General features: G+C 35.3%; 2 protein-coding genes and 2 non-coding genes across 10 annotated transcripts in view; all 4 read right to left on the bottom strand.

The window, feature by feature from the left end:
* Positions 1-912: 912 nt before the first annotated feature.
* Positions 913-9,563, bottom strand: LOC138702838 (COMM domain-containing protein 9-like). Of its 3 annotated transcripts, XR_011332903.1 has the most exons (5): positions 9,549-9,563; positions 9,112-9,389; positions 8,563-8,634; positions 4,013-4,133; positions 913-1,227 (listed from the first exon to the last, which is right to left on the bottom strand). XR_011332903.1 is itself a non-coding variant. In XM_069830164.1 (4 exons), exons 3-4 carry the CDS (start codon positions 4,130-4,132, stop codon positions 1,084-1,086), a joined length of 264 nt encoding a protein of 87 aa, XP_069686265.1. In that variant the 5' UTR covers position 4,133; positions 8,563-8,634; positions 9,112-9,265; the 3' UTR covers positions 913-1,083. The 3 variants fall into 3 exon arrangements, 2 of the variants coding, with proteins under 2 accessions (XP_069686265.1, XP_069686266.1); XM_069830164.1 differs by lacking the exon at positions 9,549-9,563 and having other exon boundaries at positions 9,112-9,265; XM_069830165.1 differs by lacking the exons at positions 8,563-8,634; positions 9,549-9,563 and having other exon boundaries at positions 9,112-9,217.
* Positions 9,564-10,047: 484 nt separating this feature from the next.
* On the bottom strand, positions 10,048-10,119 carry TRNAA-UGC (transfer RNA alanine (anticodon UGC)). Its single transcript has one exon. It is a non-coding gene; the product is annotated as a tRNA-Ala (tRNA).
* Positions 10,120-10,295: 176 nt separating this feature from the next.
* Positions 10,296-10,369, bottom strand: TRNAT-AGU (transfer RNA threonine (anticodon AGU)). Its single transcript has one exon. It is a non-coding gene; the product is annotated as a tRNA-Thr (tRNA).
* An 8,134-nt stretch (positions 10,370-18,503) lies between these two features.
* The window catches only part of LOC138702832 (lipopolysaccharide-induced tumor necrosis factor-alpha factor homolog), a 90,556-nt gene continuing 86,033 nt past the window's right edge, over positions 18,504-23,026 (bottom strand). For all 5 annotated transcript variants that reach the window (XM_069830149.1, XM_069830147.1, XM_069830151.1 and 2 more), the window contains exon 4: positions 18,504-22,822. In XM_069830149.1, coding sequence (XP_069686250.1) covers positions 22,720-22,822 — 103 coding nt within the window. In that variant the 3' untranslated portion in view covers positions 18,504-22,719. The remainder of the gene's footprint in view (positions 22,823-23,026) is intronic.

Here is a 23,026-nt window from a genome sequence, read left to right as displayed (position 1 = left end):
AGTTAGTTTGGCAACTCGTCATAAGATAATTTTCTAACTTGGATTTGAAAGATTTCAATGTTCGGCAGCCCTTGACTTCAGGCGGCAGAGAGTTCCAGTGACGAGCGGTAGCAACAGTGAAAGATGAGGAATACAGAGATGATGTGTGAAGTGGAATTTCTAGCGTGTTATCGCGTTGTGATCGAGTATTAATATTATGATAGCGAGAGAGAGTATGAAAACGAGCGAATAAATAATAGGGGGATGAAGTGTGCATAATTCGATATAGGAGAGAAAGTGAGTGTAGATTTCTCCTCTCGTGTAACCTAAGCCATGATAACTTCTTGAAAGAAGGTGAGATATGATCATAGTATCGAACATTACAAATGACACTTTTTTTCACAAAACTGGTAAAATATATAGTAAGGGAAGAGGTTAAGGGTGCACTGGTCTTCTATTCGGATTACATGGCCTAGCTACTTTAATCTTTTCAGACAAATCAACTATTACTTTGGTCCATAATTATTAAAAACATAACCCAGAAGCAAGCTCAAGAGGATTAAAACAGGTAACATAGAACAAGGGTGGAAAACTGCAGCTAAGGACAGAGGGAGTGGAGGCTGATGATGAAGGACAATATAGGCCATATTCATAGACATTCTTAGCACGGGCTTCCGGTGGATGATCAGCGAACTAACGTTTTTCGTATTCATAAACCAGTGTTAGCGATATGATATGATATGATATGAATTCTGTACAAGTAACCAGTCGATAGCCGGGGCTAGTTTAGCACGCTCATAGCGCGGGCTAGCGAAATGTCTATGAATAGCACCCTTAGGCTCAAATTCGATTTATGCCATAAAAAGAAGAAAATAAAAGCTGTGTTTAGGATATTTTAAAAACATCAAAGGATGAAAAAGAAAGTCCATCACGAAATATTAAATTCTTTCTTTATTGCGCATGGAATGATCGAGTGAAGTAGGCATATCAAATGGAAACTTCTTGTTTGATCACAAACTTGTAACACCTAAAAGCTACAGTATCACAGAATAATAAACAAGTCCATAGTTTCGTCAACTTTAAACAGTCCACAAGTTTCATATTTCACTTTCTTCCAGCAACACTAGACAGCTGGTCCCGTATCCTCCCCATGCCATCCAGGAGTGTGTCCAAAGTTGGCCGGGATAGTTCCACAGTGACAGTGGACACTGCAGGCTGTTCATTGGCCAGGCCTTCGTTTTCTTGGATCTGCAAACACATTATCTATCACAAAATGTTCTCTAGAGCTCGTAGCTCTACTCGTTTTTCAAACTTTTCCTCAATTTTGTAAAAAGCACTTCCCAACCTTGTATACTCTAATCCCTTAACAATACAGGAACAAGACACAATCCCTTCTTCTATCTGCCAAGTAGGCTAGTATGGTCTTAAATTTGCAGTGAACACTTCATTAGATTGCTTCATTTTCACGATTTTTTTTTTAGTTGGGACTGAAGCTGGATGGTCTATGGCGAGTCCTTGGTATCAACCCCTTTGATTTGATTAACTGGTTGGGTTTTTCCGAGTTTTTCCCCAACCAAAAGGCAAATGCCGGGTAATATTTTGGCGAATCCTTGGACCTCACCTCATCCCACTACATCTCGCCAAAATATTGTAAAAAATTGCAGAAAATTGTAGAAAATTACTAAATTGTAAAACTATAAAAATTTGTAAAAATTGTAATTGTAATACTGTAAAATTTTGACTTGTTCCACATCTTAAAGCTTCATTGCTCATGTAAGATCTATGGAATAAAATAAATAAATGAATGAATGAATAACGACGCTGTATGAACTACTAGGTTATTTAGCGTTGATGAGATTGGTGATAGCGAGATGGTTTTTGGCGAAATGAGGCCGAGGATTCGCCATAGATTACCTGGCATTCACCTTACGGTTGGAAAAAACCTCGGGAAAAACCCAACCAGGTAATCAGCCCAAGCAGGGATCGAACCCACGCCTGAGCACAACTTCAGACCGGCAGGCAAGCGCCTTAACCGACTGAGCCACGCCCGTGGCTTTTTCACGATTTCTATAGGACTGTCCACACCTGTGGAGTACCAGTCAGCAGGTCTGGCTGCGAAACCAGGTGGCCCGGGTTCGAATCCCAGTCGGGAGAAGTTACCTGGCTGAGGTTTTTTCCGGGGTTTTCCCTCAACCCAATACGAGCAAATGCTGGGTAACTTTCGGTGCTGGACCCCGGACTCATTTCACCAGCATTATCACCTTCATTTCATTCAGATGCTAAATAATCTAGATGTTGGTACAGCGTCGTAAAATAACCAAATAAATAAATCTATAGGCCTATATCATTTCAGATTCTCAGAAAATGTATTTGTATAAAATTGACATTTCCCTGAACAGCTGCTGTCTAATTTGTAACGCAAAATGAGCTGGGTTCATAGTTTTGATATTCGCTTCATTGCCACATCTGCAAGATTTCTCAGATGTTGAAGATATTACTATATGATTCAATACGCCAAAATCTTAATCACAAAACTGAATTTACTTTCCAGGAAATTTTCTTGACTAAATTTTATATTTTCCTAGAGAACATACTGAAGCTTATGGATTAATAATAATCTGAGGCACGACAGCCCATAAAGGACCATGACCAACCAGCCGGCTGCTGGCCTTACGTCCACATGCCGAAGCAGAATGGAGGTATCGTGTGATTAGCACGATGATCCCCCCAGCCGTTATAGCTGGCTTTCGTAACAGGATTTTGCTACCTATCATAGCTCCCCATGTGCATCACAATGCTGGGTGGGCACCGGTCCCATACACAAGGCAAAATTTTATGAGAAAATTTCTTCCCCCATGAGGACTCGAACCTCGGTTCAGAGAGAAGTTTTATATAATATTCTTATTGAATTTGGTATTCCCAAGAAACTAGTTCGATTAATTAAAATGTGTCTTAGTGAAACTTACAGCAGAGTCCGTATAGGTCAGTTTCTATCTGATGCTTTTCCAATTCACTGTCAGCTAAAGCAAGGAGATGCACTATCACCTTTACTTCGCTCTACAATATGCCATTAGGGAAGTTCAGGATAATAGACAGGGTTTGGAGTTGAATGGGTTACATCAGCTGCTTGTCTATGCGGATGACGTGAATATGTTAGGAGAAAATCCACAAACGATTAGGGAAAACACGGGAATTTTACTTGAAGCAAGTAAAGCGATTGGTTTGGAAGTAAATCCCGAAAAGACAAAGTATATGATTATGTCTCGTGACCAGAATATTGTACGACATGGAACTATAAAAGTTGGAGATTTATCCTTCAAAGAGGTGGAAAAATTCAAATATCTTGGAGCAACAGTAACAAATATAAATGACACTCGGGAGGAAATTAAACGCAGAATAAATATGGGGAATGCCTGTTATTATTCGGTTGAGAAACTTTTGTCATCTAGTCTTCTGTCAAAAAATCTGAAAGTTAGAATTTATAAAACAGTTATATTACCGTTTGTTCTGTATGGTTGTGAAACTTGGACTCTCACTTTGAGAGAGGAACAGAGATTAAGGGTGTTTGAGAATAAGGTTCTTAGGAAAATATTTAGGGCTAAGAGGGATGAAGTTACAGGAGAATGGAGAAAGTTACACAACGCAGAGCTGCATGCATTGTATTCTTCACCTGACATAATTAGGAACATAAAATCCAGATGTTTGAGATGGGCAGGACATGTAGCACGTATGGGCGAATCCAGAAATGCATATAGAGTGTTAGTTGGGAGGCCGGAGGGAAAAAGACGTAGCTGGGAAGATAATATTAAAATGGATTTGAGGGAGGTGGTATATGATGGTAGAGACTGGATTGATCTTGCTCAGGATAGGGACCAATGGCGGGCTTATGTGAGAGCGGCAATGAACCTCCGGGTTCCTTAAAAGCCAGTAAGTAAGTATGAGGACTCGAACCACTGTGCATTCCGTAGCGCGAGTCCTAGGCAGGATGCCTTAGACCACAATGCCATGGAGGAGGACGAAGGTTATGGATTACCTTCAGCTGAAGCAGACACGAAGAAGTGGTGTTACCAGGATCAGTTGCTGGAGCCTTCGAGCAAACCTGACATGAGAAATCCAACAGACGGGGTGGACCAACTGGAAACTGTGACTCCATTCTGCAATGACAGTGTTCATGATTAGTTTTTGGGCGCTGAACAAATGTGTGTGTGTGTGTAAGAAAGATGAACTGTAAGTAATGTCGTTAATTTCAGGGGGTTGTTCTTTGAGATATTTCAAACAAAAAAGTTTAATACAATGTTTCTCGTTTTTGTTTCCTGTTCGAGATAAAAATTGTTTTATATGAAACATTTCATAGAGTGTTTTGGGAAATCCATTGATTTAATTGCTAATATGCTCAGGTAATGTAAGAGAGCAGTGTATTATGATAATAAATGATTGAAAGAATTTTAGTTTTGTCCTTTAAATGTGAAGAAATTTGATCTGAACAAATGTAACTTTGTAAAATTTCTTTGCAGAACAAAAAACTACATATCCACACCTGTGGAGTAACGGTTAGCGCGTCTGGCCGCGAAACCAGGTGGCCCGGGTTCGATTCCCGGTCAGGGCAAGTTACCTGGTGAGGTTTTTTCCGGGGTTTTCCCTCAACCCAATACGAGCAAATGCTGGATAACTCTCGGTGTTGGACCCCAGAATTATTTCACCGGCATTATCACCTTCACCTCATTCAGACGCTAAATAACCTTAGATGTTGATAAAGCGTCGTAAAACGACCTACTAAAATAAAAAAAAAAAAAGCTACATTTGTTTGGATCAAATTTCTGGTTAGTATAACTATATTCCTATGGAAAGATTTCAATAATAACAATAATAAAATTACAGTGAAAATAATAATAATTATTATTATCCCCAATGGTCTAGGGGTAAAGCGAACTCCTCTAGACCAGCAATTCCCAACCTGGGGGATGTGTCGGGCCACTCAAGGGCACGCCAAAGATTATTTGGTAATGGCAGATATTACATTTTGTTGCCTTGAAACATGCAATACTTGACTATGCAAGTAAAGAAAAATATGAAATTATTTTAAATGTGTTAAATTCTAATCTTTTCATTGTGTTACATAAAATTTGTATTTGATAGTATAACATTATAAAAAACATGTCAATGAAATTTCTGTCAGAATCATTAGTGTTCATTATATTAATACTTTCAGAAAATTCTAAAATAAATATTATATTTTGCCAAGTTAGTACTAGTATTTTAAACTAAAAAAAAAATAATTTTATTACATTTTATGTATGTAAGTGGTGTGGAGGTGAGAATTAGGGATACAGTTTCAGTAAAAATCAGGTACGAAAGACAGAAAAGGTTAGAAATTGCTGGTCTAGACCCAAGGATTGCAGATTCAAATCTGGCTGCAGTTGATGGATTTTTCAGGATGCAAAAATCTGGGGCACAAGTCCTCCAGGAGGGACTTTAAGCCGTGTGTTCCTGTATTGCAGTTTTCCAGCACGTTAAAGATGTACAAGCCTAAATTAGATTCTCTGGTTACAATGAAAGAGTAATGGAACGGAGAAAAACTCCCTCCGGCGCCGGGATTTGAACCTGGGTTTTCAGCTCTACATGCTGATGCTTTATCCACTATGCCACACCGGATACCCACCCCGGAGCAGGACAGAATCGTCTCAGATTAAGTTCCAACTCTTGGGTTCCCTCTAGTGGCTGCCCTCTGCACTATGTCATAGATGTCTATGAACGTAGGACTGAAGTCCACGAAGTCCTGAGGGAGTTTTTCTCCGTTCCATTACTCTTTCATCATATGATGACGCAGAATATCTGCATGCAAATGTACTTCGGTACATTAAAATAATATATAGATTCTCTGGACCAAATTCCTCCTCTCACATCCTAGTAATACCTTAATTGTATACAGGTGGCATTTGAGGTGATGAGCTTACCACTTATCCTTCTGTCCCTGTCGACCTATACAACCTAACTAAATTTATTGTAGTGTTAGAAACCTTCATCAGGGCGTACCTATGTTTTAATACTGGAATGATGGGTTAAATATATAATAATAATAATAATAATAATAATAATAATAATAATAATAATAATAATGATAATACATTCCCACAACTGTGTGACATATTCTACATGCCAGTGTGTCCCTGATACAGCGCAGATAAAGGGGGCGTGTCTGTCTACATGTGTAGTACAAGAAACGTAATGTATCTTGAATTTTAAGTATACATATTATAACATTTTTTAAAAGTGATTAAATTTACAGTACATTTTATGGTCTTAATTCGTGCTTGTAATACAATACCGTTTGCCTCCTTTCTTTACTTTCCAAAAGACTGTAACACATGTTGTATGTTAGGTACCGAAAAAAATCAACATTAAGCTCTCAGCGAAACTAGCGCTGAGGTAGTTCCGGTGATGGTGGTTTGTGTGAAGTTTGTATTTATGTATATGGGATATTTAGCAGAGTTGATGTTCAAGAGGGCATATCCAGATCATCGTGAACTCATACATTATAATTTCATAGAAGTGGGAGAAATGTATCCACGTCTTCACTACTGTGAGGTAAGTGATCGTAGTTTGCTATTTACTGAACTGTGTTGTTATTGACATAGGTTAGACTATTTTTTTTTTTTTGGTAGGTTATTTAGCATCTGAATGAGATGATAATGCCGGTGAAATGATTCCGGGGTCCAGCACCGGTAATTACCCAGCATTTGCTCATATTGGGTTGAGGGAAAACCCTGGAAAACACCTCAACCAGGTAACTTGCCTCCACTGGGATTCGAACCCGGGCCACCTGGTTTCGCGACCAGACGCACTAACCATTACTCCACAGGTGAAATTGTTAGACTATTATTAGCTCAGGAATGATAAGTTCATGGTTATTATAAATTGAAATGTAACTTTGAACTTGTCTATATTTAAAGTGTTTTGCATTTGCGAATTTTTTTTTCTTCCGAATTTACTTGCGAAAGTTGGGAGCTTTAGATTTTTTAAAGTTATTTCAAATTTTAATGTTTTCCGCTCATTTTTTCTTAGTGTTTTAATTTTTGGGGCCAAAATCGGGACTTTGGGAATGTTTCTGTCGAAAGGACAGAACCAGTACTTATATTTACCCATTTTTCAGTGCCAATAATTTATTTTGTGCTCACACGTTTGGAATTTTGGGGTAAGAGGGGACGTGTTCTGAAATTTATCCCACAAGACTAGCCTCACATTTCCCTAACATCTAGTCAATATGTGATGCTCCTAAAGTAAACAAATACAACCAAAAACTCAATATCTGTTGCTTCTAGCAGTTCCCCTAGTCACTCACTAGTACTGCACATTCAACACGTCGTAAAATAACATAAAATCAAAGGTTTAACGTATAATACGATACGAAACTACTTTTTTTTTTTTTGGTCGATGTTCTTTTGTTTACTGTTGAGTTCGTTTACTTATCAATCAGTGCCTTCTTTTTAGGCGACAGTGATTTTGTGAAGTGTTTCTTTTGTTAAATTTGTTTTGTTATGTTGGTGAGTCTGTGGTTTGGTGTTTTCTGGTAGTGGTAATTGCCATTTTTAAAAGTTGTGATGTGAATAGTGAAGTGGGTTTCAACGAGTTTTGCAGTTTAATATATACTTGGTAAGTTGATTGATTTTGTAATTATTACGATACATTCTATTGAGACATAAGTGTACATAATAAAGAGGCCGAGATGTGTTAGAAAGTTAGTTGAGGTGATAGCTAAATGACATGAAGTAGAGGTTCGTGGCAAGATTAGGAGGCTGGTTGAGGTGATCTCAATGACATTAGGCTGACATGTGAGAAGGTTAGTGGGTTAGTTGAGAGGATATCTCACAGACGTGAAGCCGAATATTGTAAATTCAGTGCTAGGCCTATAAGTGCGTTTTCTTTGCCGTGTGTGGGGTTGACGAAATTTCACCTGTGGGATCATATTGATATCCTGCTTTCAATAAGACCGGATGAGTTGTATTCCAGTATGGGCTGTTGTGACGTCACTGCCGCCATGTTGTGACGTATCGTATTCCATACTTGAGTGGGGTTTAGATTGCATTTTACGACATCATAGTACGTTTTTAAGATTTCATTTCGTATCGTATTCTACAATTGAGCGGATGGATTCTACTGCATTTTACGATACTGAATGTTAATGTTTTCTTCATTTTTGTCCCACCTAAAACTCCTAGGGTGCTATGCATAGACATTTCGCTAGCCCGCGCTACGAGCGTGCTAAACTAGCCCCGGCTATCGACTGATTACTTGTACAGGATTCATATATATCGCTAACACTGGTTTATGAATACGAAAAACGTTAGTTCGCTGATCATCCACCGGAAGCCTGCGCTAAGAATGTCTATGGATATGGCCCTTACTTACCACGCAGGTCCCGTCTGTTATTGACAGGAATATTATATTACGTCATCGCCGCCAACTTTGTTTCGTTATCAGTTGGGTATAATTCGGCCATATCGTATTCTTCGGTAATCCCACAATCAGCAGATATTAAGTTTTATTTTTTTCCCCATAAATAGTCTACCCTCAATTAGAACTTACCCAATCTCTGTGGAGAAACAACCAAGAATTCTAGCACCAGTAGTCTGAAACAGGCTAGGTAAACAATTTCCCCTATAAAGGATCGAAATTAAGGGATTAATAGTATCCATGTAAACATACTATATAATGTAGGAACAGAAACAAATACTCAAGTCTAGACAAACTGTGTGATGAATGAATGCAAGATGAAATGTAAGTGAAATATGACAAAGTACTATTTAATATTAACTCAAATCACCATCATTTGAATATATCGTCGTTGTTCCCGCAATAACTCCTATGTGACATATTTATCGATTTTCAGATTTTTGCTCTATTAAATGATTTAAATAATAAAATCTCCTGTGTGTAATTATATTTATTTCGAAAATTTAAGAATTCAGTCTGCTGTGTACTACTGCCATAGAATGAATAAATGTTTTTCTTCCTACTGAACACTTTTATGTTTTACACATAGGAGTTATTGCAGGAACAACGACGATATCTACTTTCATTATACGCGGCATCACTTAAAGTCTGATTTAGAAATTAATAATTCCGTTGGTTTACCTTAAATTTCACGTTTGCAAATCACTGCATATATGTATATACATATTTCACTTCTCCGACAATAACAAACAGTCAGCCATGACAGTAAGCAGTACTGCCAATAGTGTTGCTTTTTTGAGTCTTGAAAAGCTGCTAGGAGACTGCAGAAGTCGCTAATTGTTATATTATAACTGTAAAAGAGACTATTTTCCTAGGCCATAATCTATAGGCTATTTTGCCGCTGTGAGTGTTACACGTAGCCAAATTCTTATATTACCAATATAAATTTCGCCGCAAAACTAAAATGAAAAAACACCAGTTTTAGTAGGAAAACTGTTGCATTGGCAATACTGGCTGCCGAATGTAAATACAGCATATAACCCCTGATCACATTATAATTAGGATTTAAATCAATTTTACGAAATATATACACGTATTAAGAAATTGATAGTACGTACGTAGAGCCAGTTTCGTTAAAAGCACTGAACTATACAAACTGTACGTTTATTTTTCTCTTCAATTCTAATTTTAAATGAGATGCGCAATCTAAAACTATACATAACAGTAGCCTAAAAAGTCAATAATCATGATATCGCACACTGTAAATAAATTTTAATGATGACTGAATATGGACATTATATGTTACTTTATTATTTTTTTCGATGGTATTATATGTAGAGTATTTTGCACAGATTTTCAAAATTAATATTGTACCGTCAATGACTTATATTGCAAATACGGCTTTCCTTTTTGTTCAGCAAATACATCAGTGTTGTTACCAATACATGATGTTATTGATGAATATATTTTCACTTTACAAGGCATGATTTGAATGTTTTTTCCTAAATAATACATTAACTTATATTAACTGTAATGAATTAAATACATAATTCTAATATAAAGTGTAACAGAATGAAATTTGTAAATAAACAAAACTTCGTACACAGTGACAAAACTTGGAGATGCCGGGGATCGAACCCGGGGCCTTTCACATGCAAAGCGAACGCTCTACCACTGAGCTACATCCCCTACTTGCTAAGTTAGTGCTTCTTGTTATAGGTTCTTCAGAAATATTGAGTAAATGTTTTTTTTTTATTTAGTTTAGAGCGTGATATTTGCCAACATTAAAAATTATAAAGTAAATATTCAAAATTTTGCGATGAAAGAAAGTAATTAAGTTAATAAAAAATTATGCCCCACATGGCAGGCACCGGAGGGATTCGAACCCTCGATCTCCTGTTTACTAGACAGGCGCTTTAACCAACTAAGCCACGGCGCCGTTGTGAAATCGTCCCTACTGTATGATACAGTATCCACGATTAAGCATTTCTTAATGATGCCCTTCGTTAACGTTTAAAATCAAAGTTAGGTATTGTCATTTTACGTCCAGAATTTGAATAGTGATATGTCTAATTTAAGTGTCACCCTTTTCAGTAGCATTAACGAACATTTGGCATACCCGAACATTTATAATACAATTACAGTATATATTGACACCATACCGGCATTCGTGTTCTGTTGCATATAGGATAACCCACAGTAATCAGAGAGTTGAGGGGTTTATTATATAAAATGCATATTTATTAATTAAAATAATTTGGGGCGCGCTTCCGAACAGGGGCAGCGGTATTTCCCGTAAGGTTAGAGCTCAGTTTAGGTGTGTGTGTGTGTGTGTGTGTTAATCGAAAAAAATGTCATATAAACATGCGTCCTATTCTCAATATTTTCTAGCCCCTAAACTGGGCTCTAACCTCAGAGGAAATGCCACTGCCCCTGTTCGGAAGCGTGCTCATAATTTGTTTTTAATGTCTTATTTCTTATATTATGGAATTGGTATTAATCTACATGATAATAAGAGAGATGCGATTTGGATGTAAGCTATTTTTAATAATAATAATAATAATAATAATAATACTAATAATAATAATAATAATAATAATAATAATAATAGTTTTATTTTCCTTAGCAGAGTTAAGGCCATCAGGCCTTCTCTTCCACTCAACCAGGATCAAATCACATACAGAAAAATACATACCAGCATACAAATATTAACTTAAAAATAATAATAAACATAATAAACTAAAAAAGAGAGATTGAATACATATACACAATTAGTATTAACTTAAAAAAAAATAATAATGATATGTAATAAAAAAAAAAGAGACTGAATACATAATCACAAACAGGAAAATACATTCTAGTATACAAGTATTAACTTAAAAAAATAATTAATACATATGAATATAATCTCACAACTAAAGGAATAGTACAATTAGTATGATCAGCACAGCACGGGTTACATTGAGACAATGCCAATTACCTAGATATTAGTGTTAATGGAAAAATAAAGTAATGACTGTGTAAAATAATAATAATAATAATAATAATAATAATAATAATAATAATAATAATAATAATAATAATAATAGTATGTGAGGGTGGCAATGAACCTCCGGATTCCTTAAAAGCCAGTAAGTAAGTAATAATAATAATAATAATAATAATAATAATAATAATAATAATAATAATAATAATACTAGTATGTGACGGGCTTATGTGAGGGTGGCAATGAACCTCCGGATTCCTTAAAAGCCAGTAATAATAATAATAATAATAATAATAATAATAATAATAATAATAATAAATAAAAATTATACCTAAAAAACTATTTCTGTGCATTTAAAATATTTCTAAACAACCTAATTTTAAACAACTGAGGACTAAGACTACCCCTGATTTCCAGTGGCAGCGAATTCCATGAGCGGGCCATGGCTATTGAGAAAGAACATGAGTACAGAGATGTCTGATGACGTGGTATAGATAGCAACAGATTGTGCTGTGAACGTGTATTACGATTATGATGTGAAGCTAGAGGCAAGGTAGTTGGGTGTGGAATCATGTATAATTCGATATAGCAGGCAAAGAGAATGTAGTAAACGTCTGTCTTGCAGGCGGAGCCAGGAGAGTCGTAGAAAATATTCCGATATATGATCAAGTCGGCGGATATTGAGAATAAATCGGATGCAGACATTATGTACACGTTGAAGTTTTTCGGTTTCAAAAGGTGACTTTGGCTGGTTGGTGGGTGGAGGGTGCAAGTGTACGCTACTCCATTGCTCCATTGTTGGGTTTTAGTATTAGTTTTTGCAATATAATTACTGATTTTGACTTCCCTATGAACGCATAAAGCATGTTATTTATTTCGTCCTACCGGTATCCATTTTAAAATAAATGGGATAAATGAATTACTTACTTACTTACTTACTTACTTACTTACAAATGGCTTTTAAGGAACCCGAAGGTTCATTGCCGCCCTCACATAAGCCCGCCAGCGGTCCCTATCCTGTGCAAGATTAATCCAGTCTCTATCATCATACCCCACCTCCCTCAAATCCATTGTAATATTATCCTCCCATCTACGTCTCAGCCTCCCTAAAGGTCTTTTTCCCTCCGGTCTCTATTCCAAGGCTTATTATAGGGATACGTAACAAGCTGTTTTTTACAGTGATGGGTTGTTAGCCCTTCGCCCAACCCCCAAGCTGGAGGACCACCCCTTATCGGCTGTCCACGACTGCTTATTCAATATATTCGCAGCTACCCTCCATATCTGGAGGCCGTCTCCTCTATCCACAACCTGAGGACGCGCCATGCCGTGGTGATAGGGACCCACAATACATGATAAATGAATTACCGCACGTAAATGATATTTTCATAAATAAAACGTTTATAAACTACATTAATGCAATTATTTCTAAATTCTGACCAAAAATTAGTTGTCACTTGATTGTGTATATTTTTCCCTGGCCTTCCAGCATTTTTACGTTATTTTGCTTTTCATACATATTTTTATAAATGAAAAGACATTAGCTTCATATAATATTGTCTAAGCTACAGATTTGGTATTATACCTATTATTAATACCTAAGGCAAACAGGTATTGTCTGTCATTGGAAACTTTGGTACAGGGTACGTTCCCCCCACCCCTTCTTTTAGTATTATCTTGCTATAGGTACTTACCTTCTAAATTTTTTATCTGTTTTTCTTGTTTCGTTTTCAGAATTTCCATTTATTGGTTATCTGATATTGTGTTTCCCTGCATTTGCGGATTTTTTTTTTTTTTTTTGTGAGGTTGTTAGCATTTGTAATCCTCTTGCTGTATTTCCGTGCTTTCTTCATTTCAATTTTTACACTTTTTGTTCAGTCATGTTCGAATTTTCATTCATCACCTACCTGGTTCCCTGCACTTCCATTTTTGCTGAGGTACAATAATTATTGTCACTTCAATATCCATTCCCTGTGTACTCCATGGTATGCGGTCATTAGTTGCTGGTGGTAGTGCTTTGTGCAATGAGTTGTACCGTGTTGCAGCTCGTGGGACTGTGGTTGAGGGACTGCGGTAAGGACTACATGGTAAGGTAAATGGATTCCGTAGGCTGTAGGAGAGTTCTGATGTGGCATAGAGGGCATCATAGCATGCACATCATTCCTGTATTTGCTCCTAATTTTTAACAGTCTCCCTGCTCCTGTACCGATACTTATCTTCTCTTTGAGCATTTTCCTCCCTTATTTTTGCAATATAAAAATCATTATTCTAAACATTGAATTTTGCCGTGAATGATGACTGTTTATATGATGAATTTTGTTGTTCAAGAGATGCATTGAAATGTGCAGTCTTTTCGGAAGGTAATGCTTGCCAGAAATAGGTTTTAGTGCTCAGCCTGTTTAAAATAAAACAATATTAATATTACAATTTTGGAAAATCTGGCAAGTTTTGTTCTATGTATACCAAGTAGTAATGCTCATACAAAGAGGGTGTTTTATCTCGTGAACAGGACAGGTGTTTGAAACAGAAGTACGACACATCTGTCCACACCTGTGGAGTAATGGTCAGCGCGTCTGGCCGCGAAACCAGGTGGCCTGTGGCCTGGGTTCGAATCCTGGTCGGGGCAAGTTACCTGGTTGAGGTTTTTTCCGGGGTTTTCCCTCAACCCAATACGAGCAAATGCTGGGTAACTTTCGGTGTTGGACCCCGGACTCATTTCACGGCATTATCACCTTCATATCATTCAGATGCTAAATAACCTAGATGTTGATACAGCGTCGTAAAATAACCCAATAAAAAAAAAAACAACACATCTAATCAACTGAGAGCTGCAAACTGCAGTCAACTTCAACTATTATGCGAGATAGATGTCTCAAAATACTCTAAATTTGAGCCTCGGTGTCGAAGTTTAGAATAAATAAAGTTGCTTTTTAGTAATTGAACGGAATAATTTGCCAATTTTTTATGTGAAATTTGGTCGATTTTTTAATCTCCCGTATTTTCTTCAAATAAAGTTGGCAACCCCATTGTAACTTCACAACAAAATTCGACCCTCACAAGTACTAACATGTTGTTGTTGTTGTTATCTAATGCCGGGCTTTGGCAACGAAGCCATTAGCGTGCTTGCTCTCCAATATTTCTCTGTGGTGGATCCATCAGGTAGAACTTCACAGGTTATGAGATGATCTTCAGTCATTTCTTCTTCTTTGTTGCATAGAGGGCAATTTGGATTTGTGTAAATTCCTATTTTATTCAAGTGTTTGGCCAAATAATCGTGTTCTGTAAGCAGTCTCAATTTTGCTACTGCAGATTTACGTGGGATTTTTGGAATAATTTCTGTTTTTTTTTTTTTATTAAAATGGGGAGCTATCTTTGGCTTTGGTACATAGTGATTGGTTTTGCTTGATTTTATATTTATTTTTAATTAGTCTTTTGATGGATGTAAGAGGTAGGCTTGTATTTGTATTCTGAATTAAATTGGATCCTTTTTTGGCAAGAAAGTCAGCAGTTTCATTTCCAGCAATTCCGCAATGTGCAGGTATCCATTGTAATTGAACTCTTTTCTGTAGTTTTTGAAGTTGTTGGATCATTTTGTGACATTTTTCAGGAGATGAAAATGACGTTTTAAAATGATCGTGTAAATTAGTGTATACAGATATGTAGAGTAACAATAAGATTTACGTACAATTGGGGAGGTTTAGAGTTACAATGATAGTACTGGAAGAAAAAGAAACAATTTAAGACCATATTAACTAGGATAACCCAAAACCATAAAAAATTGAGTTATAATGTTAGTAACTTGGGAGGGTCGAATTGTTTCATAGGACCACTTATGTGTAATTGTTGCATCAATAAACAATCCGTGGCGCTATAGCCCGTGAAGGGCCTAGACCGATGAGCCGGCTGCTGACCTCACGCCCACAATTGTTGCATCAGCGATCCCAAAATGAGGAAATTTCCACTAACTAATTACCACATGTTACTAGATATATTGCACGTTCCCTACATACACCGTGTCCATCTTAAAATACCAATAAAAGAAATAGTTATAACTGAAAATGTATCAGAGAAGAACTATTAAGTTATTTAAAATGAATAAATAGCAACTTCACTATGTTTATATTTAAATTATGGTGATGTTATTTTTATCTAATTAATTTCGATGTAGTTTGCATCATCTTCTGAATAATTTTATTATTATTACTAGCCGTACCCGTGCGCTCCGCTGCACCCGTTAGAAATAAATATAAAGTAATTACATAATTAAAATAGGACATTTGATCCAGGAAACATTCGTGTTTGATAGAAGGATAAATCTTTTATTATGTTACTTAATTTAAATTGTATTTAAAAAATTGAAATGCGATCATTTTGATCCAGAGACACTCATTTGGCCATAAAATTATTTTAGGAAATACAGGAAACGAATGTACAGATTAGCCTATCAAGTTTTCTGTGCATAAGAAGCTATTTTAATCTTACCTGTCCTCGATTCACTCACAAGTTACTGTAATAACATTATAGCATTATGTCCATCTAGAGAAACTACACTTTCCAATGATGAAATAATAATTAATTATACAAATCGGTTAATTTAGCTTCCGATATTACTTCAAACAAACACAAAAACATTCTCTGTAGGCTATGTTTCATAGCTTTCGATTGTTGTTGTCCAAGGCCCCTTTTAGACGAAGTCATTTGTTTTTTATTTCATTACACCGCCTTAGATGGCGTTGTTATTGTAATTTTTAAACTCATTTATCTCATTAAATATCAATCCTATAAAAATTTTGCATAGAATAAAACTTATCGAAAATCATTTTTAAAGAAAAGTTTGTTATGTAACATATTTCACAAAAATCAATAATAAGCGAGATGTTTCGATTTATTTAATTCAGGCCCCCTTATAACCCCCCTTTTAAATAAAGTATTTTGAATGTCATATAGCCTATAATCTAAGTTACAACGAACTTAATTTATATTCCAATTTTCATCGAAATACGTTCAGCCATTATTGTGTGAAAAGGTAACAAACATCCAGACAGACAGACAGACAGACAGACAGACATACAAACAAAAATTTCAAAAAGCGATTTTCGGTTTCAGGATGGTTAATTATGCATGTTAACACCAATTATTTTTGGAAAATCGAAAATTACCAGAAAAATTTTGGCTACAGATTTATTATTAGTATAGATAATTTAGTACCGGGTCTTTCCCGGGGGTAAAAGGCGGCCAGAGCGTGGTGCCGACCACACCACCTCATTCTAGTGCCGAGGTCATGGAAAGCATGGGGCTTTACCTCCATGCCCCCCAAGTGCCTTCATGGCATTTACCTTTTTTATAGATTATTATTATTATTATTATTATTATTATTATTATTATTATTATTATTATTATTATTATTATCATCATCATCATCTCGCGTGTTCTTTGGTTAGCAAAAACTAAGTTGCCTTGTCAGAGAAACACACTTGATCCAAGTACTGGTACCAGTATGAGTTTTCTGCTAAGACACCGAAGAAAAGCCAGCCTTTTAACTTCATCTTCAGTCATAATCGTACTATTTGAAAGTTGGAGTAGCAAACTTGCTTGTTGAATTGATTTTTTGGACATCTTGTAAATGAGGTTCCAATCTGTTCACTGTCTTCTTCAGTGCCGGTAACTTTTTGCTTAGAGTACTTATCGGTTTTCGACAACAAGCTTCCTGAATATTTAAATACTTGTATAGTCACAATCATGCCATGGCATGAAAGAAAAACTTCACAACCTCGAGCGGGATTCGAACCTGCGACTTCCTGCAGGAATCCCGCTCGAGGTTGTGAAGTTTTTCTTTCATACCATGGCATGATTGTGACTATATAAGTATTTAAATATTCATTAATATGTCACATCAACGGACGTATATACGTCATCCAACATTGTAAGATGAAGTTTACATTAACAAGCTTCCTGTTTGCTTGAACTTTGTATCCCAGGCCATTATTCTCTTATTCAGGAATGAGATCGTGTTTTTGACTCTCCATGAAACGGCACAGTTTCCCAGATTCTGTTATGCACTTAACACACATACATACACATATATATTGCACACTATTTTTTGGACGATCGTCATTTAAATAAATTTGTTTTTAATTCTGAATACTGCATAAATTTATTTGATAAGTAAACATTAAAAGTTTGAACGTCGTTGCCAAGGCAGTATGTAGCCTAGGTTATTTTGTTTCAGTTGAAACAGTCATTGTTGTTCCTGGTAATGAAATTTATATTAATCTGATCAATATATGAATTTAATTAGAAGTTTTGAAATCATTTAATGTTTATGACAAAAGAATTGGTAGAAGATTTAATGGATGAAGAGATTAAAGAAGCATAGAGGAATGGCTGCGCTAAGTTAATACTGGAAAAGTCTAAGAAAAAATATGAAAATATGTATTTTTCTTAATGAAAGCTCCATTTGTAACATCACTGTAATTTCTTTTGTTTCCATAGCAACCAGTACGTGCGGTATTGTCAACTTATGAAGCATGCAAACAACAATGGTAAGTAGAGAAAAAAAAAAGCATCATCGTCCAAAAACTTTTAAAAATCTGTTTTAGATTTCATAGCAACCACAGTATTGTTATATAAATTGCAAGAGATGCACTACCAAATCGGGGCAGATTCATTTTTGTTTGTCGTACCTAAATTTCAGTGTGTTTCAGTCCTGGAAGCATCAAGGTACTGTATTATTTTTCGAGGCCAGGATACTTTTGTGATTTTCATGTAATCGTACAATTTTGTACTTATAAAATCATGTTTTATTCATAGGCTATTTAAACAATTGATAGTGAAGTCTATACTCTTCAGTCCTAACAACCTTTTTATCTTTGCTGTCAGGAAGTTGTTCCAGTTTTGTTTTACATATGGCTATGCAACCAACTGTTTCTGTTCAAACTTATGCTTCGAAACCTCAGAGCCAGGGTATTTTTTTTTTCTTTTTTTTTAGAAATACATCATTCTTTTACTGCTCTTTAAGCTAGACACGGTGTATTTTAAAATATCTCTTTAGCATTCACTGTGACATTTTTTTTCTACAAACAGATTAAAATGACACAAAAAATCTTTTGTATTTAATAAAACATGAGATTACACTTAAAAATACAAATTTTCATGTTCAACAAGATAACTATTCAACAATTAAAAATTCTATGTTTAACTTAAATCAGTTTATGACTTTTATCTCCATACATTGAATTCTTGTGTAATACGGGTAGTTACGTAATTTCAAAATCTACATCAGAGGTATTGTGTGTTATTTAGAACAATCTGCAGTTCATAAAATAGTTCACATTCATTTCACAACACAATAATCAGTAAAAAAATATTTTAAGCTCTGTAAAATACAGTTATATAATGGACAAAAGATGTCAGGGAAAATTAAGGAGAAGGAAACAATTGAAGTAAGTACTTCTTCCATTATTTTGGCTTACAATCTATTAATCATGCCCTAAATAATTTTTTCTACAGTAATAAAACATATTTTGTAGTTATATTTATTGAAAAGACAATAAATTGTAAATATACACGTAATAAAAAATATTTTACAGTAAAATGCGCGATTATTAAAAATATGAATAGTAAAAGTGCAGAATCCGAGGCAATTCACAGGGAAAATACTCTCTTTTCATTCACTTTATATTTTTTTGGTTCAGGAATAAAATATTCGTCTTTATTCACATATTTCTTTTTAGTCTCGTTTCCATAGTTACTTTAGAGCAAAAAAAAAAAGACATATAGGTTTATGTAACGCTTTGGATTCTATGTGCATTTAAACCAAATAAATTCCCCTTTTTTTATATTCGTCACAATAAAGTAAGTCGTTAAGAACTTAACCGAAATTTTAAACGCATAAAAATAGATGACATTTTATTCAGACCAAACCATCTTTGGAATGCAGTTATGAATTACAATTAGTAAGATATTATGAAAAATTGGAAGGAAATTCCTTTTTCATCTAGTTTGTTTACTACATATCTCATAATGGAAGCATCAAATTAAACATGATATTTAATTTGTGTTCATATGAAAACCAACAATATATTATACATTCTTCATTACACTTTTTTAACATTTACTAACCACTGATGACCTGTAACGTTATTTACATATTAACATAATCAAGTAAAAAGTTGTTTATTATTCTCATGAAGGCTAGATATCTGTTGATTTTTATATCAAACTGAAATAGTACACAAGTTACCTATCGAAATAAGTTATTTATGTATGCTTGTCATCTGAATATGTAGCCTATTATGATAAAACAATAAAATTTGAGGTTAACTCAAAGCTAACATCTCTTGCTTTCCAACTCCTCCTCCCAAAAAAAGGTAAAAGGTTTTTACCAACCAAAAATAATTGTGTGTGAAGTAAATACGCTCTTTTCCTACACACAAAAGTATACTCCACTATTGTAGTTTCAGCCATTGGTGAAATACAAAATAATTTCCCGTCAATTGTTCATATTATGCAAATACAAAATGGTACCGGTATGTTGCAGTCATAGCCTACATTATTAGACAATGCCGAGAAATAGAAAGTTCCTCATTAATAAAGAAGGCTTGCATCTATTATAATTGCTGCTAGCTTCGTCACTACTAGCAGTAATTACAGTTCTCAACAGATGTCAGTCATATAGTGCAACTATTTTTACAATTAAATGGCGCAATAAAAATGAATCCAGAACTAAAATTAGTTACTTATTGTGTATAAATACTGCACTATGGAGCGTACTGTAGGTAAGATATAACTTAACCGTGATTTATAAAAAGTTGCTTAGTAGTAGTAACTTCAGGAACAAGAAATTCAAAATTGCTTTTACTTTTCAAGCTATCAAAGCTGATCTTCCTATAGCCTTAAATGTTGTCAACTTATCATAATGGTGGCACATTTAATGTTTTTTTATGTCTCAATTTGAGGAACTGATCAAATAATCTCATCAGATATTCTAATTCTTTGTCACTGTCTGTGAACTTTTAATATGTTGTTGTTGTTTTCTAATGCCAGGCGTTTGACAATAAAGTCATTTGACCTCTTGCACTCCAATATTTTTCAAAGATATTATCAGGGCCAGCCACTGAAGCACAGATTTTGAGTTGTGTGTTGTAATATTAAAAGTTCATATTCACTCCAATATGAACTTTTAATATTACATTTCATATAATGAAGTTAGAATAGCCAAAACTTAATATAATTTCACAATAGTGTTTGTTCTCACTTTTTATTGTACCAGTGTGATCCAGTGCAAGGATTCCAAATGCGCAATGCTGAATTACGCGGTCTCACAACTTTAGGTCCAACTTCCTGGGCTTGTATAATAAGGTGCAACATAGTTGCAATTCAAATATTGTGTGCTCCCCAACAAATAATTTTTTCTTCGGAATATGTATGATAAGAACTTTCTTGTGTTAAATATTATTAATGTACCTTGTTAACATGTTTCGACCTATTTTCGGTCATCTTCAGAACTGGTCGTTGTTGGTCTTGGCGCTTCTTGTTTCCTGTATGGATGCGTTCGTAGTGTAGAGTCAAAGAGTGTGTGTGTTTTGAAATTGAGTTGTGTGTTGAGAATATCGTTGGGGTGTGTTTTTGTGTGTGTGTATTTCGTATTGTTCTAGTGTGTTGAGTTTCTGGCTTTTTGGTTGGATATGCAGTATTTCCATGTCTGTGTTGATGTCTCTGTAGGTGTGGTTAGCATTTGTGATGTGTTCTGCATATGTGGAGGTGTTTTATAATTTTGTTATGGCTGTGATGTGTTCTTTGTAACGTGTTTGAAATGATCTGCCTGTCTGTCCTATGTAGACGTTGTTGCAGGTGTTACATTTGAGTTTGTATACGTCTATGTGATTGTATTTGTTTGTTTGTGTTGTTTGTGTGTTGAGATGTTTTTGTAGAGTGTTATTTGTTCTGTATGCGATGTTGTAGTTTAATTTCTTGAATGAGGTTGCAATTTTATGTGTGTTTTTGTTTTCGTATGTTAGTGTGATGTATTTTTTGTGTTCTTGTGTTTGTGTTGTATTCCTCCGTTTTTTTGTGGGTTTGTTTTGTCTTACGTATTATGTTGTCTATTATGTTGTAGTTGTATCCGTTTTCTTGTGCAGTATTGTGTATGTTAATAATATTTAACAAATACTTCAAATTTAAATATTAACAGAACAAAGACAAAGTATATGAATAACATAACCACGAGAGACAATACTGTAAAAACTGTTGTCTTAAATGAGGTTACTTTTGAGAAAGTGTCAAGGTTCCGATATCTCGGCTTGATAGTCACCGAGGATAACAACATATTAACTGAGATCAAGGATAAAATAGCCATTGGCAATCGAAGCCTCAGAGCATTAGATAAAATTATAAGAACCAGATATATCTCCAAAAAAATGAAGGTGAGGATTTATAAAACAATTATTAAACCTACAGTGACTTTTGGAAGCGAAACCTGGACTCTACCTGAACGAGCAATAACCATCTTAAATACGTGGGAAAGGAAAATTTTAAGAAAAATTTATGGCGCTATTTATGATAAGGGAGAGTGGAGAATTAGGACCAATTCTGAACTACAAAAACTATATAAAGATTCAAGTATTGTCACTGATATAAAAATTAGACGGCTGGAGTGGCTGGGCCACATTATCAGAATGGACAATAATAATATTCCTAAAAGATTACTAGATGCCACGCTAAGTGGTAAAAGAAGAGCAGGAAGACCAAAACTACGATGGTTGGATGATGTTCAGGATGATCTAGTTAAAGCAGGAATTAAGAGATGGAGACGGAGAGCCCTAGAGAGGGAAGATTGGGCGGCAATTCTTAAGGAGGTCAAGGCTAAACTAAAAGGGCTGTATGACCACAGATGATGATGATGAATAATATTTAACACAAGAAAGTTCTTATCATACATATTCCGAAGTGATACAGTGTTAAAAGTTGTGTAATCAAGATGGAAAATAATTTTTTTAAAACTAAAATACACGACGACATACAAATGACATTATATTTGCAAAATATATCAGATACGAAACTCACATCACTTTACACAACATGAAATGACAGCAGAATAAAACATATTATGTGCAGTCCTCATTTCCACGTCAACTGTTCACTGTAAAGGCACCGTAGTGACATCAAACGTGACTTGTCACTGACTCATAAAACGGACAGCAATTGTACAGATGTGTTGCTTGATATGAAAGACTGCTGGGGGCCCTCATAGAAGAGGGACTAGTCAGCAGTTACATGCGATCACAGATTTATCATCTTGTCTTGGCTCAGTCACTGTACGTGCCCAGGAATGTTCCGCAGCTCGGACAGTAATGGTTGGCACTCTTGCAGCTGTCTGTGCAGTATGGAATCAGTCCACAGGGGCAGCATCTGTGGACAGAAAGTAGCAATGTGCATGTCTCTAGAAAGGAATGTAATTCCTGTACATTATAACATTATGTCCAATATTTTATATTTTCAATATCCATACCAGTTAATTATTATGTCAGAAGCATTGCTAAATAAACAATGAATGAGTTATTTTAAATTCATCGCTATACTGGAGAATTAGCACGGTCGCTTTGAACCGTGCCG

The sequence above is a fragment of the Periplaneta americana genome, chromosome 7 (assembly GCF_040183065.1).
Source record: "Periplaneta americana isolate PAMFEO1 chromosome 7, P.americana_PAMFEO1_priV1, whole genome shotgun sequence".
Classification (NCBI taxonomy): domain Eukaryota; kingdom Metazoa; phylum Arthropoda; class Insecta; order Blattodea; family Blattidae; genus Periplaneta; species Periplaneta americana.
This window is presented reverse-complemented; position numbering and strand designations above follow the sequence as displayed.